The sequence below is a fragment of the Pseudorasbora parva genome, chromosome 2, assembly GCF_024679245.1.
Source record: "Pseudorasbora parva isolate DD20220531a chromosome 2, ASM2467924v1, whole genome shotgun sequence".
In the NCBI taxonomy this organism is placed as follows: Eukaryota; Metazoa; Chordata; class Actinopteri; order Cypriniformes; family Gobionidae; genus Pseudorasbora; species Pseudorasbora parva.
In genome coordinates, this window is record NC_090173.1 from 10,725,527 (window position 1) to 10,748,102 (window position 22,576).

The window sequence follows — 22,576 nt, forward strand, 5'->3', positions numbered from 1 at the left end:
CCTGCTGCAAGAGCCACAGCCACCAGGGAATACCGTCTCCATGAAAGGCTGAACATGGTCTGCAACAATGCTTAGGTAGGTGGAGCATGTTAAAGTAACATCCACATGGATGGAGGACCCAAGGTATCCCAGCAGAACATTGCCCAAAGCATGTGTTCCCCAGGTATGTAATGCACTTACCAGTAGCTCGTCTGTTTGATCGGAACACACAGGCCAGCCTTCGCTTCCCACGTGCATCAGTGAGCCTTGGCCGCCCATGACCCTGTGGCCGGTTCTCCACTGGTCCTCTTGGAGCACTTTTGATAGATACTGACCACTGCAGACCGGGAACAGCCCACAAGAGCTGCAGTTTTGGAGATGCTCTGACCCAGTCGTCTAGCCGTCACAATCTGGCCCTTGTCAAACTCGCTCAAATCCTTACGCTTGCCAATTTTTCCTGCTTCTAACACATCAACTTTGAGGACAAAATGTCCACTTGCTGCCTAATATATCCCACCCACTAACAGGTGCCGTGATGAAGAGCAGAGGTGGTAAAAGTACTCAAAAGTTATACTCAAGTGAAAGTATATATACCTAAATAAAAAATACTCCAGTAAAAGTAGAAAATCCTCCATTCAAACATCACTTGAGTAAAAGTACAAAAGTATCCGATTTAAAACGTACTCAAGTACCGAAAGTAAAAAGTAAATATTCAAATTAACTGTAAATATCAATAAGCAGATAAAATCTTTTGGGACTGATATGCAATGCTTTAATTGAACAAATGATAAGATTAGATACTGCAATTAAGAATTTGTTAGATTTGCAATTAATAAGAGACAATGAAGCACCTTAACGCAGTATAGGGGTTAAACTTAAAATAGACATGTTCCATAACATTAGCTCCATAAAACAGATGAGGAGCAAGATACTATTAACAAATTCAAAATTAATTCAAAAGCCATAACCACAATGACATATTACATAACAATTAGTTAATAGTCATGTGCCTCAACAAGTAAAGTCATACTATAATTTTGCCAATTGTTATGATTAATAATGAATTAAACAGACAACTGAGAGTCGGAATGCGTGGCTTTTATATGACTTAATCAATTAATCATAGAGAATCTCCATTAGTTGCTGATGCAGTAATCATTAATAAATGGGTTAGTTCTTCATTAGTAATATATTAACTCATGATTATCCGTGCATTAGTTAGGCATGAATTATAATAGTGCACCTGTATTGTAAAATGTTACCGATGTTTTCATACACTGTAAAAAATTTGTGGTGGTTTTTGTTGGTTTAACTAAAAAAAGTAAGTAACCTGGTTGCCTTAAAATTGAGTTTATTGAAATTAAAAATTTGAGTTGATACAATGATGGAAATTAGTTTAATAAATAGAAACTCAAAATATTTTTGTATCTGAACCACTTAAAAAAATCTGATAAATCATGAAAATAGCACAATTTGGCATGTTTCACTGCGTTATCAGAAATAACACACACATAATTACCCAATATGCTTACAAAATCTTTTAATAATATTTTAATAAAGGCTGTCGAATCTCAAAAAAATTTCATTGTATTAACTCAAAATTTTAATTTCAATGAACTCAAAATTTTAAGGCAACCAGGTAACTTTTTTTCGAAATATTTTTTTACAGTGTAGTAAATAGTGTGCCGCAAAATAAAAAAGTTGGGGAAACACTGAGCTAACGTTAGTGTGGCAAACCTGACTTGACAGCTTTTCCAAGTCTATACCCGACTGGATCATCCATGACCGACCAGACCGGTTTGGAAATCAAGTGTAATAAATACTTAATACTTGGAGCGGGCATGGGGAAATGTATTGGAGTAAAAAGTAAACTTTGCCTTTAATATTGTAGTGGAGTAAGAGTAAAAGTAGATGCAAATAAAATATACTCAAGTAAAGTACAGATCCCTGAAAAAAATACTTAAGTATCAAAGTATTTTTACTTGATTACTTACCACCCCTGATGAAGAGATCATCAGTGTTGTTCACTTCGACTGTCAATGTTATGCCTGATGGGTATATTTACCCAAGCAATATCATCAAAACTTACTCAACTGGATGTAGTCCTTGGGCTCAAATGCACACACAAGTGTGTCTTCAATAGTCCTGTGGAAGTCAAAACCTGGAAAATGTGGAGAAATCTCCCTTTTGTGAGTTATGGGGAAATTTTTTATCTATTTAATTTTTTTCAGGGAGTGTGTCATTTTTAGACATTGTTGCTTTAAAAATGATCTCACCTTAATGTTTACTCAGGCAATGGATTTGTTTTTACAATGCCAACAATGGTATCATTTTGTTGCACAATTGCTTGCAGCACAAGGAAGTTTTAAACATAAATTACGTAATTCATGTGAATCCTTGCCAAGATGGACGTTTTGACATTATTTTGTGCAGGATTCAAGAAATGCAGGGTGTGTGGCCTCAATAGCCCTGCAGGAAGTGCTGTGTGCATGTGTTGAGGGATATGCAGGAGGAAACAATTCAACTGAAATTGCATTATATCAGGTTATTTTAGCCAAGATTATGCTGAAAGATTTTTGTCAACTACATTTAAGTTCCTTGAAATAGACTAACCAGGAATTTTTCAAAATGTATTCCCATGGAAAGTTTCTAGCCTTAAAAAACCTGGGAATTTTTCAACCCTACAGACATATCCAACAACATGAATGGCTGTAATAAAAGTAAAACATTTTAAAACAGGGGGCTGGTGACTTTTTAACCCTGTTATCCTAGTTTTGTTTTTTCAGGCTGTACTGCAAATAAAATGACTATTTCAAAGGGAGGTGATGATTTTCTGTGGGCACTGTATATCTGTAGTCTTTGGTAGTATTGACAGCTAGTGGTTGGCAATGGGTACTGCAGGCCAAAAAAATTAAATATACACTGTTTAAACTCATCAAAATAAGTTTTTTTTTTATAAGTTAAACAAGATGCAACTCATTTTTAAAAGTCAGTTTAACAATTTAAGTTGAAATAACTTAACATCCAAGTCGATTGTCCTTAATTACAGGCTGTAACTTCTTTCTTTTTTTTTTACAGTGTAGTCTTTATTGACAGCTAGTGGCTGAAATGGGTACTGCAGGCCAAATTCAACATTTTGGAGAGTTATCTCTCCCGCCCCCTCCTCCTTAGACTCACACTGGTTGCCAAATTGAGGACACAAAGGCGAGGAGGAGTCTTAAACGGCAAGTCGGTTTATTCTGGTTTTGATACGCCTCTAGTCACAGAGCTTTTAAGATGGAGGCTTTTTAGGTTGGGAAGAATCTGTGATCTCTGACCCAGTCAGATTGCAATACATTGTGTTTTCCACCAACTGGCAAGCCGGGGTGACAAAATACTATTGGGTAAACTGACACAGGGCGGGATCACACAGATATTTTCACACAAAAAGAGACATTCTGAGACAGAAAGCACATTTCAAAGTAGAACAGCTTTGTTTTTCAGGGGGGGAAAAACAAGTATTTGAACTCGGCATATTTCTTAAATCTCTGCAAACACACAGTATTTTTATGCTTTAGTACAGTCGAATAAAGTACATACAGCACCTTTAAATTCCACTCTAGAATTAAACAATGAGTATATGAACAGCAAACTCTCTCGCACGTCAGAATAGCAAAGAAAGTTCATTTTAAAACACAACCGTTTAGAAATATACTGAACATAAAAGGCCTTACCATCAGCTGATCGAGATTGACATTATTACACACAGGATGGATAAAGAGAGAGACAGTTCTGTGTGAATGCACTGAAGTCTCAAATGACAGAATGAGAGTATATTATAACCGACCACTTGCTTCTGAACAAAACACAAAAGCAGATTCACGCGTTTAAAGCATTTCCTTCAACTGGAACGGTGAATGTTTCCGGGTAATAAAAAACATTAGTGCTCCATTCGAGACTGCCATGGCAAAGGGATAAGATGAACCCCACCACCACATTCAATTGTTCTCTTGACTATAGGCGTCACTTAATCCCATTTGTGTTAAACTTTTACACATTTATTATTTACACATTTACACCCTCTATACACCGGACGTGAGCACATCAGAAACAATTCCTCATCGGTCAACCGATATTGTTTTTTTGATGGCCGATATCTCAGAGCACAGGGCAACATAAAACCGATACGTCACACTATTTATCAATTGCTGCAATTAATATTTTACATAATATTCTCTAAATTAGAAAACGAATCAATATGAACAAAACTGATCTTGACTCAACTTCTTGATGTACTCCTATTATAGTATTTTCACCATTATTGGGATGGGTGCCTCCATATCATTCAGTGCACTTACTATTGAAATAATAAAACACTATTTCTGTAGTTGTTTCCATACACCTATTTTTGATGCATATTTCAGGATATCGCATACAACACGCTGGATGGCAACATGTGCGTAAATTCAACAAAAATGCACATTAAAAAAATATGTGCTTAAATGAGTCGGCTAAAGAAGAAACCATGTGCTTAAACTACAATAAAAACACATTTCCCGATCAAATCCTTGATGCGCATCTAAAAAAACGTGACTTTGCGTGGTGGGACGGCATAACTGGACCAACCAGCGGACCGAAACGCCTGAGCAAAGTCTGTCATCAGAAGTGGTTACGTTTGCACGAGCTCTGAAATCTGACACTCTAAGTAAAGTCACGTCAAGTTTACTTATATAGCACTTTATACAATAGATTGCTTAAAATCAAGCAGCTTTACCGTATTAAACATGAAAAACGGTGTCAGTGTCTCATCTCATCACAATTACAACATTTTCTACTATAAAGCAGCTCTCCAGTGTTCATGTTTTCACTAGCGGACGTCTGACCTCCACGGATTGAACAGGAGAAATAAAGCGGAAAAGAGCTTCACAAAAGAAGGCGGCGCCTCCGCACACACACCCATCTATTACGCAATCGCCACGGACCAATGGGAGTTTACCAGCCGGAGAGAACTTTTCCAGAAAGTTACGCTTTGGCAAGCCGTTTCGAACCCCCAAAACGAACTTTGTTTTGGCCTGATTTTGTTCAAAATTACATCACATGAGTTCAATTTCGCTCGATAAGGTGCCGTTTACACGACTGCATTCCCAAACAGCGGGTATTCGCCTCACAAAGCAAGATAACATGACCGCGTTTAGGCACAAGTAATTTATTACATAAGAAAATTATTATATACAGTGGCTTCTCCTACGTTTCTTTGTGACATTGAGCGCCAGTTTATCAGAAAGTGACGATTTTGTTCTCTTCGACTCACTGGATGGAAACGGTGCTTTATTTACAAATGTTTCACGCGATATTTCAATGTTGAAGTTAAATTCGCATTTTTAGATGGAAACAGCCATTGAATTATTGTAAAACTATTGATGGCGAGTCGACTCTGAATAGCCCCAGGTGGACTCCAGCACAAGAACCAACTCCTGTGTCCAAAAATCACTCACTTTTATCCTACACGTAGCTTACTTTAGGAATAAATAACAGTCAGTGTAACGTTAGTTTGGAATTATACTGTATATATCTAATTGCCAGCTTTGTAGTTTAATTGATGTTATAAATATGGTTTATAAGGCAATATAAATATTCTTGTATAATTCTGAAACAATATTCAACCTTGACTGTTTTGTGTCGCAATCTTCCCTCTGTAAAAACAGACATTGCAATAGCTAAGAAAACGCTAGCTATTCAGCTTTTAAAGGCAATGTCATTGCTAAACTGGTCTAATTTGGACAGTTGCACAAAAAGTGTGTTTTTAATAAGGGGAATTTAAGGCTCAGTGTGTGAAAATAAATAAATAGTGTAATAATGACTACAATATTGTATTATTCCTGACTCTGTTTTGATGTTAAGTACATGAGATGATTCCAGTTACAATCAAATCGACTCGACTTGGAATGGGACAGTCCAAACCGAAATGAGATTCATCAGCGTTTAGCTCACGGGAGCACTAATCTTCACAATGGTAACTTTAAATAACACAACTGAAAATTCATATTTAACGCATATGAGACAATGCACAAAAACGTATTTGACTATTAAAAATATCCGCAACTCTCGCATAGACCTGCTTCATTAATTGTTCAAATACAACAGCCAATGGCAAGTCTCTGGCAACATTTCATTATGTATATTTTTTGTGTTCATGTCACGGATATAAGAAAGAGGTCAGTTTTGAGAAATGGAGTATGTATTGTTTTTTTTGTTTGTTTTTGTTTTTGTGTGTGTGTGTGTGTGTGTGTGGGTGGAATTGAATAGCTTTTGTGACTCCGGGTCACGAAATGTATTGGAGTGGCAAGCGGTGCCTTCTTTAACCGGGTATGCCGGGATGCATGTCGAGAAATGTGACACAAATAACTGAAAAGTGTTAGCTACTCTCAGTTGCTTACACATAGCAACACAGCTAAAAGTATGTCGGACCTTTTATTGAAAATAGCCTAAATTTACCTGAGACATGCCTTCACAAGCACCTGTGATTGTGATGTTTGAGTTGGGGAGGCGCAACGCACGAAAAGGAAATTAAATATTTATGTATTTCCGCAAGGTGCCACTAGTCTCGCGGAAACTACACCCTTCACCTTTAAAAAACATCGGCTTATGACACTATCTAAAATCGGAGATGACGAATAAGAAACACTATGACAATTGTCAATTTAAATGATGCCGGACATTTATATTTTTTAATTAAGAATTAAAAAATAAGTATAATATAATAAATAGAAGTAGCCTATTATAAATAAAATAGCCTATTTTTCCATTGAAATGATGCAAATTGATGACTTTAACAAACCTCAGATAGTTACAGTAGAGGTCTGTCTTTATCAGTTTAGTAAACATTTAATTTCCCTATGAAGAAAATGAAATACTAAGAAAAAATTACTCATTACTTTTTTCTCTCCCACTTGAATCAGTCTATTTAGTTGTGTATCAAATATAACGTGATTTTCACTGATCGAGATCTGGCGGCAGCAGCAGGACATTTTTTCCTCTTGGACATTTTTTCCTCCTTTAGCTTTTCCCTGTGCATGAAATCCCCCATATGCCAGATAAACAATGAAAAATTGGGACAATTATGACACATAACAACACAGCTTAGGCGCCAAAGCTGCTGTGCATTCGCTTTCCCGAGACTCTCCGAAAATCTGAAGGTTAATTACTGTCGTCTGGCAAATAAATAAGTGTTACATAAGTTTAACCAAAATTATATCACGTAAGCTTTATGGTACACCTCAAAGAAGGGCATTTATAGTAATTGATAGTGTTAATTATCAAGTCCACGAATGGCTTTGCAGTTATTATGGTGTATAGGCATAATGCAGATGGTGTATTTAATTAATTTATCTCAGTTGTTGTAGGCAGGACTCGTGCGTTTTATCCTGCTTGGCTTCATTTAGAACAAAATATCTGCTCATATTCTGTCCGGATAAGTTGCTTGATATTAACGTCTTGTTTATTGATCTGTTGCATAAAAGCAATATGACATTGTCAGTGTTGCTGTAGTGCTGGATATCAGTCATGTGATCACCAAATCACAGCCGTACTGATATTCAGATCAACAGCACTCTTACTCATGTTATATGGATTAAATACTGGAAACATGATAAAAGCAGGTCGGTCCAGACCTACAGCTCACGGGTAACGTTTACTGACTATCTGACGATAAGATCCTCAGAGGGAAAAAACTATAGAAGAACGGAGAGACCGTGTCATTGAAGGTGGTTGTGATGGAGTGTAGATAAGTGTTAGATACAGGATCGGAGAACGACACCATTCCTCGGTCATAGTCCAGATCGACTCTCACACGGTCAAGCTTCTGTTTAACCAGATAACCAGACTCTTCAACCAGTCCGTACTGCACACTCCAGACATCAGTGTTAAAGAAATCACCTCCCTTCCTTTGGTTTGACGCCGTGGTTATTCCAAGTCTCCAACGTGAGCTCTTTTTAACCTCCACATCCCAGCAGTGTGTTCCCGAGTTAAAACCCTCTGAACCCAGAACACAGGGATAGAGGTCAAATCTCTCTGGATTATCCGGAAGCAGTTGTTTGTTCCCACCCTGCTTCACTCTAGTCAGATCATCAGACAGGATGAGACACGGATGAGCCGTGTTTGGATCCAGAATCACAGGAGCTGAAGAGACACAAACAACAGGTGCTTTTATTCTGATGTTCATATAATGATCAAGGGCCCTGTTTTAAGGATCGGAAGGTGCATTTAGGGCGTGTCCGATAGTTTAACTACGGAAAAAACGGTCGACACATGGTCTAAAAGGGTTATATGTAGTCTCTTGATGAGTCATGGGTGTGTTTTGGGCGTAGCATGCAATAAACCAGAGTCTCATCCATTCCCTTTAAAAGCCAGTTGCGCTTGAGCATGAAGGATTCACTATTTTGCGAGTGCATTTGCCATTTAAACAATGCTCTGGAGGACGTGAAAATGATAACTGGGTTGGGCTGAAACTAGCAAAAACACTTTCCTGGCGTCGCATTGCGCCGGGTGTATGACAGAGCCCAAAGAGTAAACCGTACACAGATTATTATGAACTACGAACACAATTTATCAAGCACATCTGAGATCTTTAAATCTGTAAATATGTGTGTAACAGGACAGATCTTCTCTAGACTCACTGTTTTGGACGATGTCCTGCATCTTCTTCCAGACTCTAAATGGCAGGTTGCCCAAATAATGTGGCACATGAATCAAAGATCCAGAAGCCATCTGTAGATCCGGTTCTGAGCTCTGGTCTCTGGAAAAACAATATTCAGAAGTCAGAACTGCAGTGGATTTGTGTCAGGGGGAGATTAATTTAGGTTAAGCTGTAGTGGTTCACAGCAATCAGGTTTTTACTTTAATGTCTTTCAATCTATTTTAAAACTGCCTTGTCATACACTGCAAAAACTGCTTTTCTTACTTAGTATTTTTGCCTTGTTTTTAAGTCCAAATATCTAAAAACGCTTCGATTAAGATGCATTTACTAGACAAGTTACAGTTTGTAGTTTTGTGAAAAACTAGCTAGAAATTAAGTGACTTTTACTTAAAATAAGCAAAATAATCTCCCAATGGGGTAAGAAAAATAATCTTGTTTTCAGTTTTAATTAAGAATATTTTTCTTACCCCATTGGCAGATTATTTTGCTTATTTTAAGCAAAACCTCACTTAATTTGGAGTTATGTTCCTCTAAAACCTCTAATTTTTGCTTATCTAGTAAATACTTCTTGTTTTATTTATTTTTTTGATGTTTGACCTAGAAACAAGACAAAAAAAAATAAGTAAGAAAAGCCTTGGATGGATGGATTTTTTAAAATAACAGGCAATTGTGACCAGTGTGTATTAAGTGCTAAAGGATTGATGAATTGATCTTGTTAGTCCAAAAACAGCTTTTATTTAAACCAAGCGGCCCAAACAACTGATGATATTTGATAGTGTTGCATTTTTTATTACTATCATTATTAGCCCTACTTGGTTTTACCTAAGGTTTTACCACTATTATCTAGGTTGTGGCGTGCCCCTAAGGTTGCTTTGACCCCACTTCGCTCTAAGGAATTGTTTTGGAGCCTTTTCCTCCACATAACACAGAGTCTGAGGGGGATGTGCGGCCCCACTGGCTTGGCAATGGCATTAGATTGACAAACCAGTGGCATAAGTCTGATGAACTGCTCATGTGTTTTGGTGGTCAAAACAGAGGAGCGGCTATCACCAAGCAGAGGATGTCTCTTTGGGTGGCATTTTTGCAGCCAATGAGGATTGCGGCTTAACTTCACCTCTAGGTGTATGTGCTAATACTACTAGAGAAATGGCTCTTTCTGAGGCCCACTTTTCTTCCTTTGAAGATATATGTGTTGCGGCAGGTTGGTCCTCTCCGCACACTTTTATCAGCATTTACCGACGTATAAAATCTGGCTAAAATATTTGCCAAAGCCAATCCTACTGCTAAAAAAATGTCTTCGATAGACATTCAAGCTTACCCATGAGGAAGCCATACCCCTTGTGGACTGTGCTCAACTCCCATTGGGCATCGCAAGCTTTCTGAGCTGTAAGCCAGCGCCATCACAACCACATCTCAATGTGATATCTGTTGTTTTGAAACAGGCTGTCCTTAGGTGCGACCACAAAAGCACACACAGTGCTTATCAGAGAGCTTGAAATGTCCGATGCGCTCAACATAAACGTGCAGCTCTGAATGGAGTCAAGTGCACTTTAGGAACATAACCCTTTTTTTGGTTTCAGCACCAGTCTACAGTCATTTGAACCAAAGTCCATGCAAGACTTGTTAACTGATAGTGTGCCTGTCTAAGCTCTTAATACCAATGGCAAATGCCATGAGGGGACTGTAGAAGAGCATGGCAGGTTATGTCTTAATAAAGTAATCAAGTCAACTGGCTGATTATCTACTTCGCTATGGAAGACATAACAGCCACATACTTTAAAAGCATTGAGGGGTGCGGCAGCCGTCTAAGCGCTTCTGCAAGAAAGACAGAAAAACTAGAATGGGGCAGTTTAAAGGATCCACTCTGTGAGCAACACCAGCTTTCAAAGACTTTCCATTTATGAGCATAATGACGCCTGGTAGAAAGGGCTCTTGCTTCATTGATAGTCTAAAACACGTTGAATTCATGCGAAGATGAATTCAGTATAGAGTTGGCGAGCTCTATACTGGGTAAACCCAGCCTGATCTGCCGGCGATTTGATTTCGCCCTGCAACTCAGTCTGGAAAACCTGTACATTTATTTCGACTTCTTCTGTTACACTTTTGAGGGAACCAATCACAGACTAGATTATCCACCTGACGGTTTTAACACGATGACGGATAGAGAACCGATGGGTCGTTGCCCGTTGATCAAGCCTCTTGTGGTCTGATTGGTTGAAAGACAATCCAATTGCGTACAGTGTCTATTTGAACTATGCCCGTTGATCACACCTCTTGTGCAGTAGAAAATACAGAGCGGACTCCCCAGACCAATGTTCAAAGCTTGGTCTGGTGACAGTCAGACAAGGCGAGCTCTGCTCAGCGGCAAAATATGCAGATTGCACAGCTCTTGAGCTTTTTACCCGACCTCGGTGCTCCAGGAATGGATGTCACTTTAGCCCTATTCGGACGGGATTAGATTCACATGGGGACATGGGGGTAAAGACATTTTACCTCAGGACGTCTGTAATATTAATGGCCAATTCGCACAGGATAAGACATCTCAGTAAAACTAGCAGAAGTGGGAGGAGTAACTTGCTTTACGCACCTCCTTGACGTCATGTGCGTATGACGTTACCGTTATAACGTTAGCAAACACAACCTGAGCGCCAGTCTGAGCTCCGCCTCCAATATATATGTGTGTTTTAATAAACAGTTCGGTCCAGTCTAACGATTCTGATTGGATTATGTTGGTAATAGACACTTTCCTAGAGCTAAAATGTGTTGTGCCTCTAATAAGTGCTTTTGATCTTCTTTTTGCTTTAAATGATATGCGGAAAATACCGGACATTTTCCACAGATTTGTCCCACCACCTACAACGCAACCGAATGCTTCAAGCGCCTTCAAGTTCGCAAAATGCGCTTTTTTAAAAACTTTTAAACAGGAAATGACGAAATTTTCCCATACATTTTTACAGCGGGTCTATTCGAACGGGATTAGTATTACCCGAGGTCATTTTTCCAGACCTTTTTACAGAAGGTAAAAGTCTCGGTAATCTTTACTGACATTGTCCTTAATGTCTACCGAGATGGCACATTCGGGCGGGACTAAAATCACAGAGAACCTCTGGTAATAATTACTTTACCCCCACGTCCCCATGTTAAACTAATCCAGTCCGAATAGGGCTTTTGGCTACGAGATCTTGGGATGCACAGAATGACGAAGTGATATAGTCAAGGAGAGCAAGAATGCGTCCAGTATGATTAACTGGAGCACTTTGCAGGACAGCTTTCTCTGAGTCCTTGAGGTCTGTGAGGGTCAGGCACAGGTGCTGGTCCAAAATGACCAAACTCCAGCCAATGGATTGGGGCTTGCCACATCTTAGTCACTTCTCTGAGGCCTGCTCTTTCACGGCTTGACTGGAGAAAGCAGGAAAATCCGAATTGTCACTATGATGCATTGTAGAGTCCACTGTAGGGCTTTAAGACCAGCCCAGTTGTCGCACTCCACATTTAGTGCTCCTGAGGAGGGGCAGGAACTAATTCACTTAATTTCGCCACTGGAATCATCAAATTCCATCTCAGTTTCCGCTGCTTCTTTTTCTGGGGCTCAGAGTAGGCGGTGGAAGGATGCTGTGGCAAGATGCCAGCAAAGGCATCACCAATAACAAGGGCTATCCTGAGGCGGAGAGTCCTGAGGCTCATGGCTTCTGTATTGGTGCAGCCCAGGCAGAAAACGCATCTGCCGTGGCCATCCATAAGCTAAATGGGTTATGAATAGGCTAAGCAATGGGGCTCGGTGCAGATTTGTCAACCGCTGAAGCAATGAACCACATCAAGACATACTCATAAAGGAGAAATATACTCATAAAGAAGCAATGTTGCTCAGCGCTGCTTTTTATAGGTAGTTGGCCCACCCCTATTTCACACACTTAAACACGACTGAACCAGTGCAATGGCGTTACTTAATCAGGCTTCAGTGTGTCTTCATAAAAGGAGTTTCCCCATAGCGTCAGCTACTAACGCAATGTCGAGTGAACCGAAATCAAAAGGGAATATCGAATCATCATAACAATATTTATAGTGTTGTCCAAAGTACCGACCGCGATACCGGTACGGAAATGTAAAAAATGTGACGCTGAGCGCTGCTGAGCAGGATCGTAAACCACTCATATTGCCCATTGTGCTCACTCGCTCATCGAAGATGTCTGTGAGAGACAACAATGACCAGCGCTTTACAAACATGTTGTTAATAAATGCACATCAGTCCCGCTTTTCACAGAGCGCTTACACGGATACACACGGGAGCGATTGAATGCAGTGACGCCTGCTTGTGCTTTCAAATGCTCCCGCTCTCAAAACACTTTCAAACACTCCTGTGCGTTGATCATTGTAGCCAATCACAGGCACATCCGATGAGCGCATGAGCACTATGGCCAGAGGTGTTTATTAGAGGTCTGCATTCCTGCGGCTGTCCGGCGGGACCGACCAGATATTTTTCGCTGCAAGCTTAAATTTTCAGACTAAAACACGGTAGCAGTCGGTAACTCTGGTGTAATTTGAACGAGAGCGGTCGGTCATTCAATATCACGCTCCTGACGTCCTTTCAGAACAGCATTTTTTCGCTTTACTTAATCTTATCAACCACCTGGTATACAGGCTGCACTCAGCACCGTTATGCACTGCATGCATGGATCAATTCTTTCTGCGTCATGCATTGTTTTTAGGGGGGTCTGTGCATAACGGTCCTCAGTGCAGACTGTATCGGTGGTAAATATACAGCCCTCAGAAAGAACAGGCGCAGGTTGTCGATGACTGACAGAGCAGAATAAGGATGGCAGAGCTAAATGGTAAATGGACTGCATTTATATAGCGCTTTTATCCAAAGCGCTTTACATTTTTGCCTCACATTCACCCATTCATACACCGACGGCGGTGTCAGCCATGTAAGGCGCCATCCAGCTCGTCGGGAGCAGCTGGGGTTAGGTGTCTTGCTCATGGACACCTCGACACTTGGTCAGGTGGAACCGGGGATCGAACCACCAACCTTTCGGTTTGTAGACAACCTACATGAACCACTGAGCCACTGCCGCCCAGAGCTAAGTGTGGATGCGCTGTCCTTGAAGGACGTTAAACTTGGACTGAAAAATGGTCAGTTTACTGCTAAAGCCACGTTAGGCAAGTCTGATGTATGGGAGTCTTTTTCATGCGGCTCAGATTTCACGATGGAAGCCTACATATTTTGCTCGTAATGAATGACATGTCGTATTTTATTGTTTCTCAGACACTTTTCCTGTGTTGACAGCAAAATGTTACGAATTTTGTATTTTGACAATATGAATAAAAATGAACAAATAGGCTTTAATTTTTGTAGGCTACATTTTTATTTTTTCTCTGCAACATTTTTTCCCCTACTGATTAAAATTTAGCAAATGGTTGGAACAAAGACGGTATATATATCGGAAACGGATGGGTGCGGCGAATAATCCCAGCGAGAGCGGGACATAAAAAAACAGCCCCGCGCAGACCTCTAGTGTTTATGATTCCAGCTCAACAGAGTCACATTTCTTAAAGGTCCCGTTCTTCGCGTGTTTTCGAAGCTTTGATTATGTTTACAGTGTGCAATATAACATGAGTTCATGTTTTGCGTGTTAAAAAACACAGTATTTCACACACAATTGACTTATCTGTACAGCGCTGTTTCCTCTGTCCTAAAAACGGCCTGATGATCTCCTTGTTCTATGAAGTTTCTATGAAATCGATGGTGTCTGAATGAATTACTACACTTTTATATGCTAAGTTTTTCGGATTAGTTTCAATTACCATCTAACGTTAGTTAACAAAGCTAAACAGCGTTGCAGTTTGTGTCATGAGTTACATAAACTGTTAAACGGACCAACTTAAATAATAAAATACACTTAACGGTTACGGTCCATAAACAACGCCTTCTCCAGACAAAGAGGGAACTGTGTCGTCTCTTAAGAATAATCTTTCTGCGCATCCGGCATTAAACTGATTGAGATTGAGGAAGCAGTCCTCAGCAAAATGTGCTGCACAGTTTTAAATTGTGATTATAACTTTCCGGAACCGAGTTAACCATAAACTGTAGCCATTGATCTCTACGTACAGCGTCCGTGGGAAGGCCAAACAAAGGTGATTTGACTCCGGGATGAAAATAACAGCGTTTCAATGGCATGGCGACAAACACACTCTACAAAAACAATGCTTGCTATTCTCGACCTGCGAGAGCAAAAGAACCATGCCCCCGAATTTGCGTGTTCTTGTGGGCGGAGGGTTAGTCAACAAACGGTTCTAGTGACGTCACTCCTGAAGGAAGTGCAGCGCTGTAGTCCAAACCGGCCGTTCGCTGTAGGCTTTGAAAGGGAACTTCTGTTAAATAAAAATCTCGCTTGGCATTGAACTTTGAGCTTTATAATTTTACAGGTATTATTTATGCTCTAACAGCAACATTACACACTAACTAAAGTTTGAAAGATGGAATCGCAAAGAATGGGACCTTTAAATTTCAGTACCGACTTGGTATCGCGGTCGGTACTTTTGACAACACTAATCTGCCCAGAAACACAGAGACTGCCCTAATCTGTGATCTGTGGACCAAAGTCTGTGGTTTTCTGAATGGAAAACCATTTTTTCTTCTTCAGTTCCTCCTGTTTTTTTGCCATTTCAGCTGTAGCAGAGACTGTTTTATGTCCACTGTGCTGATCCCCCATACAAAGCACACAAATACACTTCTGGTCATTATAGCAGTAAATCTCCAGTGCTTTATGATGCTTAGGGCAGATCTGTGTAGTTTAGGGCAGATCATTTAAAAGGAAGAAATCAGCAGACAGTAATGTCTGAAAGGTAGATCATTTGGCATTCTGAATCTGAATCAGTGGGAGTCTATTATTTCAGGTGCTCATTTTTTTAGGGTCTCATCCGCCTATCACACATTATTATGTGGCGCTCATGATTGCTGACTAGTAAACTGTATAATAGTTTTTGTTAACAGTGTACACGGATAGTTTGTACTTTGACATATTGATCATATTAATATACATTGGCAGCTGATTAATGCATGATTACATTTTTGAAAATGTTTGGTTATACAGATGTTACGTTTGGTAGCAATTTGTTTTTGTCAGCTAAAAGAGAGTATATTTGACTACAATGAATGAATATGACAGCATAATTAATAAATCAACAGGATATTTTCATCAACTTACATGACTTAAAATATCAAAAAAGTATTTGTTGGGTGTGAATAGTGTGTGTTTTTAGTTCTGAACCAGAGAGACAATAGCAGATCGCTCACCTTTCCAGTGGGACTGGAAACTTCTGCAGAACAAACACAGCATTTATCATCAAGAACTCAATCAATCAATCGATCGATAATAATCAAAAACTCAATCAATGGTGTGAAATCAGACCTTCAGAAAGCAGACGTCGTTGGCCGTCATCATCTCCTCCATGTCTTTGATTGTGTTTGAAAGAGCTGAGATGTGTCTGTCCATTTCTTCCAGCTTCTCTTGCATTACCTGGTTCTTCTGCTCCTCTTCCTCCCTCAGTGCCGTGATCGTCGCTTCTTCTTCGTCTCGGAGAAACCGATGAAGCTTCTTAAACTCTTGTTTAATCTGCCGCTCTGTGCGCTCGGCTTGAGACTGAAATCACATCACATTCACTTCAATCGTCTGAATCAACGCACATCATCAGCCCAAACGTCTGGACACAAATTGATTGATTTAATCGCAAGATCTAAAGGGTTTGAATGTCTTTACAAACCATGAAGATGTTTGAGAGACCATCCAGAGTGAGCAGAGCTGTTATCAAGGCAAAAGGTGGCGACTTAAAAGATTAAATATGATTTTGACTTGCTCACTACACCACTCCCATGTTTCCATTTGTATGATTTCATAGTTTTGATGACTTTGCTATTATTCTAACATGTGGATAGTCCTAGTAAAGAAACAGTAGGTGTGTTTAAACTCTTTGTGTTGGGATGGTTGAGTATTTGACTCACCTTGATGTGCTGAACTGTTTCCACACACTTCTCTTTAATGTCTTCGCTGTGTTTAAGCTTCCTTCGTGAGGATTTCAGTGCTGCACTGAGCTCCTTCTACAAGTCAACAAAACAAAACAATATTACGACGAGAATGCACTGATATGTTGAGCAAAATGATAGAGAATCAAGAGTTCATGGGTGTGATGTTATCTTTATGACCTGTATTTATTGTCCTTTACACATTACATGAAAATATATTTGCCTTGTCCTGTAAGAATCTGTGGGTCTTATAAGACAACACATAAATATCCCATAGGATCATTTCTACAGGATTTTTACTGGGATCCAATAGGGTCTCTCTCTCTCACACACACACTTGTTATTGTGAAATATGGGGACATTCCTTAGGCGTAATGGTTTGTATACTGTACAAACCGTATTTTCTACCCCCCTACATTGCCCCTTCCCCTAAACCCACCCATCACACACACACACACACACACACACACACACACACACACACACACACACAGTCATTCTGCATTTTTACTTTCTCAAAACAACTCATCCTGAATGATTTATGAGCATTTTGTAAAGTGGGGACATGGGTAATGTCCTCATATTTCACCCTCTCCTGTAATACCTGTGTCAGACCCATGTCATTATACACATTTGTGTCCTGATATTTCACAAACACACACGCGCACGGTTACTCTGAATGGTTTATTTATTATAATAAAAAATAAGATTAAAAATATTACAGGACAAAGTGAAATTCCATTGAAATAAATCAGACTGTCCAATAGGATTCTAAGAATCCAATAAGATCGTACAGGATAAACTGAAATGTTTGTTGTTGTTGTTTTTTGACAAGAGGTCCTACCTTGTATGAGGGAACCACTTCACTGATGGGTCTGAATGTGTGATTGTCGTGTTTCTGCGAGTCTCTGCACATTAAACACGCAGGCTGTTTGTCCTCCAGACAGAAGAAATCCAGTTTCTCGCTGTGTAAAGCGCAAGAAAGTTCTTCGACAGACCGTGAATCCATTTTCTCTATTATGAGCTCCAGCAATCTAACCTTTACTTTCACTTCCTGGTTATGGCTTCAACAATAACGAACAGCCACGAGTACCACGACGATCTGCTGTCTGATCAGAAACGAGCTTTAAAACAATCCCTCTTGTTCTTCTTTGTTCTTCGTGGTCGCTGTTTGCTATTTTCTTTTTTGTCGAGACACTGAGGAGACAGTCACACTGTGGCAGAAACGAGTGAAATAATAGGACAGTCACGTCCGGTGTTACAATATATCCGGCTCCTGAGATATTTGGTTCCGCTAGTGGCGCATGAGTAAATATCCACCAATAGACCTCTGGGTTTTGATTTTTCTAAAGATGAAGTGATTCAAATTAGATTTCTCACTTTCACACCTAAAATAGGTTCAGTTTAACGTTATCAGTTTTATTTATCCTTGTAATGAGTCCCTAAAACAGATTTAATCTGGATTGAAATGAGTTGCACCTTTTGTGAGTCGTTGGAACATTTTTTTTTATTTGCGCAAATTATGGATGAAAATATTTTTTTTTTAAAAATTAAAAAAAAATCTGGGATGACTTTTATGTTTGGTTAAGTTTGGAATATGTAAATTACAAATACCAATTGACTTTGATTTTAAACCTATAAAATCTTTTTCTTTTAATTATGATGATGGTGTATTTTTGGTTAACAATATTGTGATGTTGGCGAATTACGTAATACATAAATACAGATTCTTAAAGAACCCTCACAATTTGTTTTTTACTTTTCCTTAAATATTTAATGATCTTAAGCCTACATAAAATAAAAAATAAAAAGCCCATTATAATATGTAATTAATTCAGATTTTTTTATATATACGTTTCTTTAGGTTTATGTTGTTCGTTTGTTTTGGTATCGTGTGTGTGTGTGTGTGTGTGTGTGTGTGGGGGGGGGGGGGGGGGGGGGGTTGTGACATATGAGGACCCAAATGTGTATAATGCCATGGGTCTGACACAGGTATTACAGGAGAGGGTGAAATATGAGGACATTACCCATGGCCCCACTTTACAAAAGGCTTATAAATCACACAGGAGGAGTTTTTATGAGAAAGTAAAAATGCAGAATGTTTCCTGTGATGGGTAGGTTTAGGGGCTGTGTGTATGCGTGTGTGTTGGGTAGGTTTAGGGGCAGGGGCAGTGTAAGGAGATAGAAAATACGGTTTGTACAGTATAAAAACCATTAAGCCTATGGAATGTCCCCATATGTCACAAAAACGTGTGTGAGTGTGTGTCAAGCAATAATAATTAAAAAAATATATATATTCCACAAATCTTCCTTGTTGTGGGCGTGCCGACGTGCAGACGAGTGGAACTGAAATTGTGCAATTGCAACTTTTTCCTCTCGCAGTTCGGATTTCTGAGATATAAACTCGCAATTGCTCGTTATAAAGTCTAAATTTTGAAGGGGGGGATTTTTCTTACAATTGCAAGTTAGGCCTATGAACTCAATTCTGACTTTATAATTCACAATTGCAGCTCTGAGAGAAAAAAGTATTGAAAAATGGGTGACCAGAACAAAGCACTCATCAAAAGGTTATGCACTTGCCCAGAATGTTCCCCTAACATTCCTTTGGTTTGGTTATTATTTTGGGGATCAAAATAAGAACGTTGTGGGATCATTCTATATTATTTTTTTGCTAACCTAAAAAGAAAGTTCTGGGACTTGTGTACATTCTCCCAGATGTTTAAATCCAGAGAAACAAGCTATTTAAACCAGGAGACGGACCGTGCGTCGTCCATCATCGGGGATAGCGTTACCCTCCATTTCTGGTTTTATTTTGTAGAAACAATGGAAACACCAAAAACGCTTTAATATACAGTAGTATGTGTTTTATTAGACAAGGGAACAACTGTTTGGATACATTTACAGACAGAAAACAAATTATTGTACAGCCTTTTCTCCATCCATCTAGCGCCAAAAAACTACATAGTGTGCCTTTAACTGCTATAATCAATTATATATTTCAATGTTTGCATTTTATTTGAATGTGTCCCTGTTACAGTGTAATTATACATTTATGTACTAACAGGCTAATAGTAATTAACATGTGCTTACTATAAGATTAGGATTCACTGCATGTAATTAAGCCTAATTTATAGTTATATTACTATAGTAAATACATGTAACGTGTAATAAGGACACAATAAAATAAAGTGTCACCCAATGCTAATTATAATGACAACACGATTAGGGATATTTTTCTTTGGTATAGCTCATGCTAATTGTGCTTAGGTGACTTGGTAATTAATTTGATAATTATATAGCCTATAATTTGAGGCAATGGGAAAACATTTGTATTTTGGTGTTGATAAGGGGTTTGAGCCTTACTGGTGGGACGAAATAAGCAAGAAATTATATTATATTTCTGTCTGACTGTTTGTTTGATTTATTTATTGTTTTTCACGTTGTTTTTTTTTTGTTCTATCTTTATTGTTTAAATCTGTATTTTTTCTTTACTCTGTACAGCACTTTAGTTAGCTTTGCTATGTCTAAAAGTGCTTTATAAATAAAATGTACTTACTTACTAAGAAATTAAGGACAACGGAATCACAGCAAGGTGGATTAGATACATTTTATCAGGCCGCAGACAGTTTTATTCAGTCATTGTTGTCAGAAATTACTATAGGTAGCACATGTAGGCTACTATTAACATTAATGTTAAAGGCTCACAAGGCCAAACACATCAAAAGAGTCAAATTAAATTGTATTCAATGATCACGAATCGCGATTATAATTCGCTCATTTGCTCTGCTGTATTACGCCTGCAATGCCAATCCATCAGGTGAAACCGCTCAGACGATTTAGCCAATCATAGCTACTACAAAAATTATAAACTGTCTTGAAAATGTGAACAGTTTCAGTTTATAATAAATATTGAATATTAACATCGAAACTTTATACATTAAACAAGTTGCTACATGCAGAGCGTTTCTTTCCTTTGTGCGGTGCCTGTCAGGAACCGAATATAGTGTAACACCGAGGGCGCCAGGGCGGAGTTTACCTCAGCTCGACTACAGTAATCAATAATTCAGTATGATGGCATTAGTCTGCCACAGTGATTTTTTTTTTTGTCAGCATTATCTGGTTAAATTTTATTTCTGGTAAAAATAAATCCGATATGATTTATTTTGATGTTGAAACACGGTCATCTTTTGGACATCCACCACCTCAAGTTTTGAGTCAGTTGCACACGTTCACCACTAGATATCAGTAAAGCCGCGCTGAAATCTCTATTGTACACAACACTTGCACATACAGCAAATTAAAATCTGTCCTGTGGCTTCTGCTCTCAGCCGCCTTTAGCATTAATAGACTTCAAATTAAGCAAGTTGTGTTCTGCTAAAAAAAAATTGGTCGCAGCATTAAGATTAATTTATGAAGGGGAGAGTCTGTCACAAGTGCTTAGGACTACATCCTAATATTCTCAGCAATTAGTCAAAATTCCTCACGATGTGACAACATGCCCCTGTAGGGTCGACACGTGCCCGGTCCATTAGCTTTTTAACACTTGGCTTGTGTCTGCCTTTCAAAAATAGCCAACACATTAACTGGATAGAAAGTGGGACAAGCAGGCCACGGTTAACATCATCATTTATTTACATACATCACACACACATGCTCTCAGTTAGTATCACCAGGGGCGCTGGACTGGGGGGTAAAGGGTACCGAGTACCCAGGGCCCGAGGCAGAGGGAAGTCAGTTTTCGATACATACATATACATGCACTTACATTTGTATAGAATTTATGTACAAATGGCTTATTTTGTTTACATTTTAAGTGTTTTTATGATAAAAATGCAATACCCCCACCCATTGGTATCACTATGGTATTTGGTACGGGGGCCCAGAAAGATGGTTTGTACCCAGGGTCCAACATTTTGGTGCTACACCGCTGAGTATCACCCAACACATGACCAATCCAGACTGGAGAGTTAAAGGTCTACTCTAATATTTTCTCGGACGTTCATTTTTAAGGCATTTTATTCAGTAGGCCTACGTTTTTAAAGGGATAGTTCACTTTGTCACCCCCCTTTTTGAGAATAATTCATGAATGCTTTGGAATATAGACTTATGTTTGGTCTTGATTTAAAGATGACAATCAGCGGATTATTGCTGAAGTGAAAGCATTTCAAAATATAAAATAATAGAAAAGTTATGGAAGTTTAAATATATTGAAAAGGAAAAATACAGTACTAAATATTTTTTTATTTTATATAAAATAAATATTTTACAAAAAATGTTTTACTCGAAAATTACTATGAAATCTAAGCCATATGTCTAAACCAAATTGTGTTCCGAATTTGAAGTTGATATCACAAAAATTGAAGTCCCCATGAGATTTTGTTTAGGCGCTATACCAAAAATAGCCACCGGGTGTCATTCAATTTCCATTGATTGTTTATTTTTGATGTATTTTCCTGTAAATTTCTGTCGAAATATCACTTCCATCATAAAACAGTCACCTAATATGGAACAGTGAGACTCAAACCTTTCAAGTGATATGTGTTTTGTCAAGATATGAAAAGATTTTCATTATAAAGTAGTTAAAAGTTGTAGTTTTGTGTAGTTTTTTTTTTTTTTTTGAGAGGCACTCATCATAAATTACTATTTTACTGTCATCACGTAATTTTTTATCAATAAACAATGAACACATATCTCTTCAGGAGGGTTAGACCTTTCCAACAATATATAGTTTGTCATGATTACATTAGGATTTAAGTGAAATATAGTGACGTAAACGTAGGCGTCCCGTATACGGGGTTAAATTGAAAATGCTGTCATCCTTTACTCACCCTCTACCCTGTATGAATTTCTTTCTTCAGCTGAACACAAGGGAAGATATTTTGAAGAATGTCAGCAACCAAACA

At 38.7% G+C, this 22,576-nt stretch overlaps 1 protein-coding gene across 1 annotated transcript; it reads right to left on the bottom strand.

The window, feature by feature from the left end:
• Positions 1–6,899: 6,899 nt before the first annotated feature.
• LOC137091609 (nuclear factor 7, ovary-like) lies at positions 6,900–17,938 on the bottom strand. Its single transcript, XM_067456215.1, has 6 exons — positions 17,518–17,938; positions 16,653–16,748; positions 16,063–16,293; positions 15,948–15,970; positions 8,634–8,752; positions 6,900–8,136 (listed from the first exon to the last, which is right to left on the bottom strand). The coding sequence occupies exons 1-6, from the start codon at positions 17,680–17,682 to the stop codon at positions 7,649–7,651; spliced, it is 1,122 nt and encodes a 373-aa protein (XP_067312316.1). The 5' UTR covers positions 17,683–17,938; the 3' UTR covers positions 6,900–7,648.
• Positions 17,939–22,576: the final 4,638 nt, after the last annotated feature.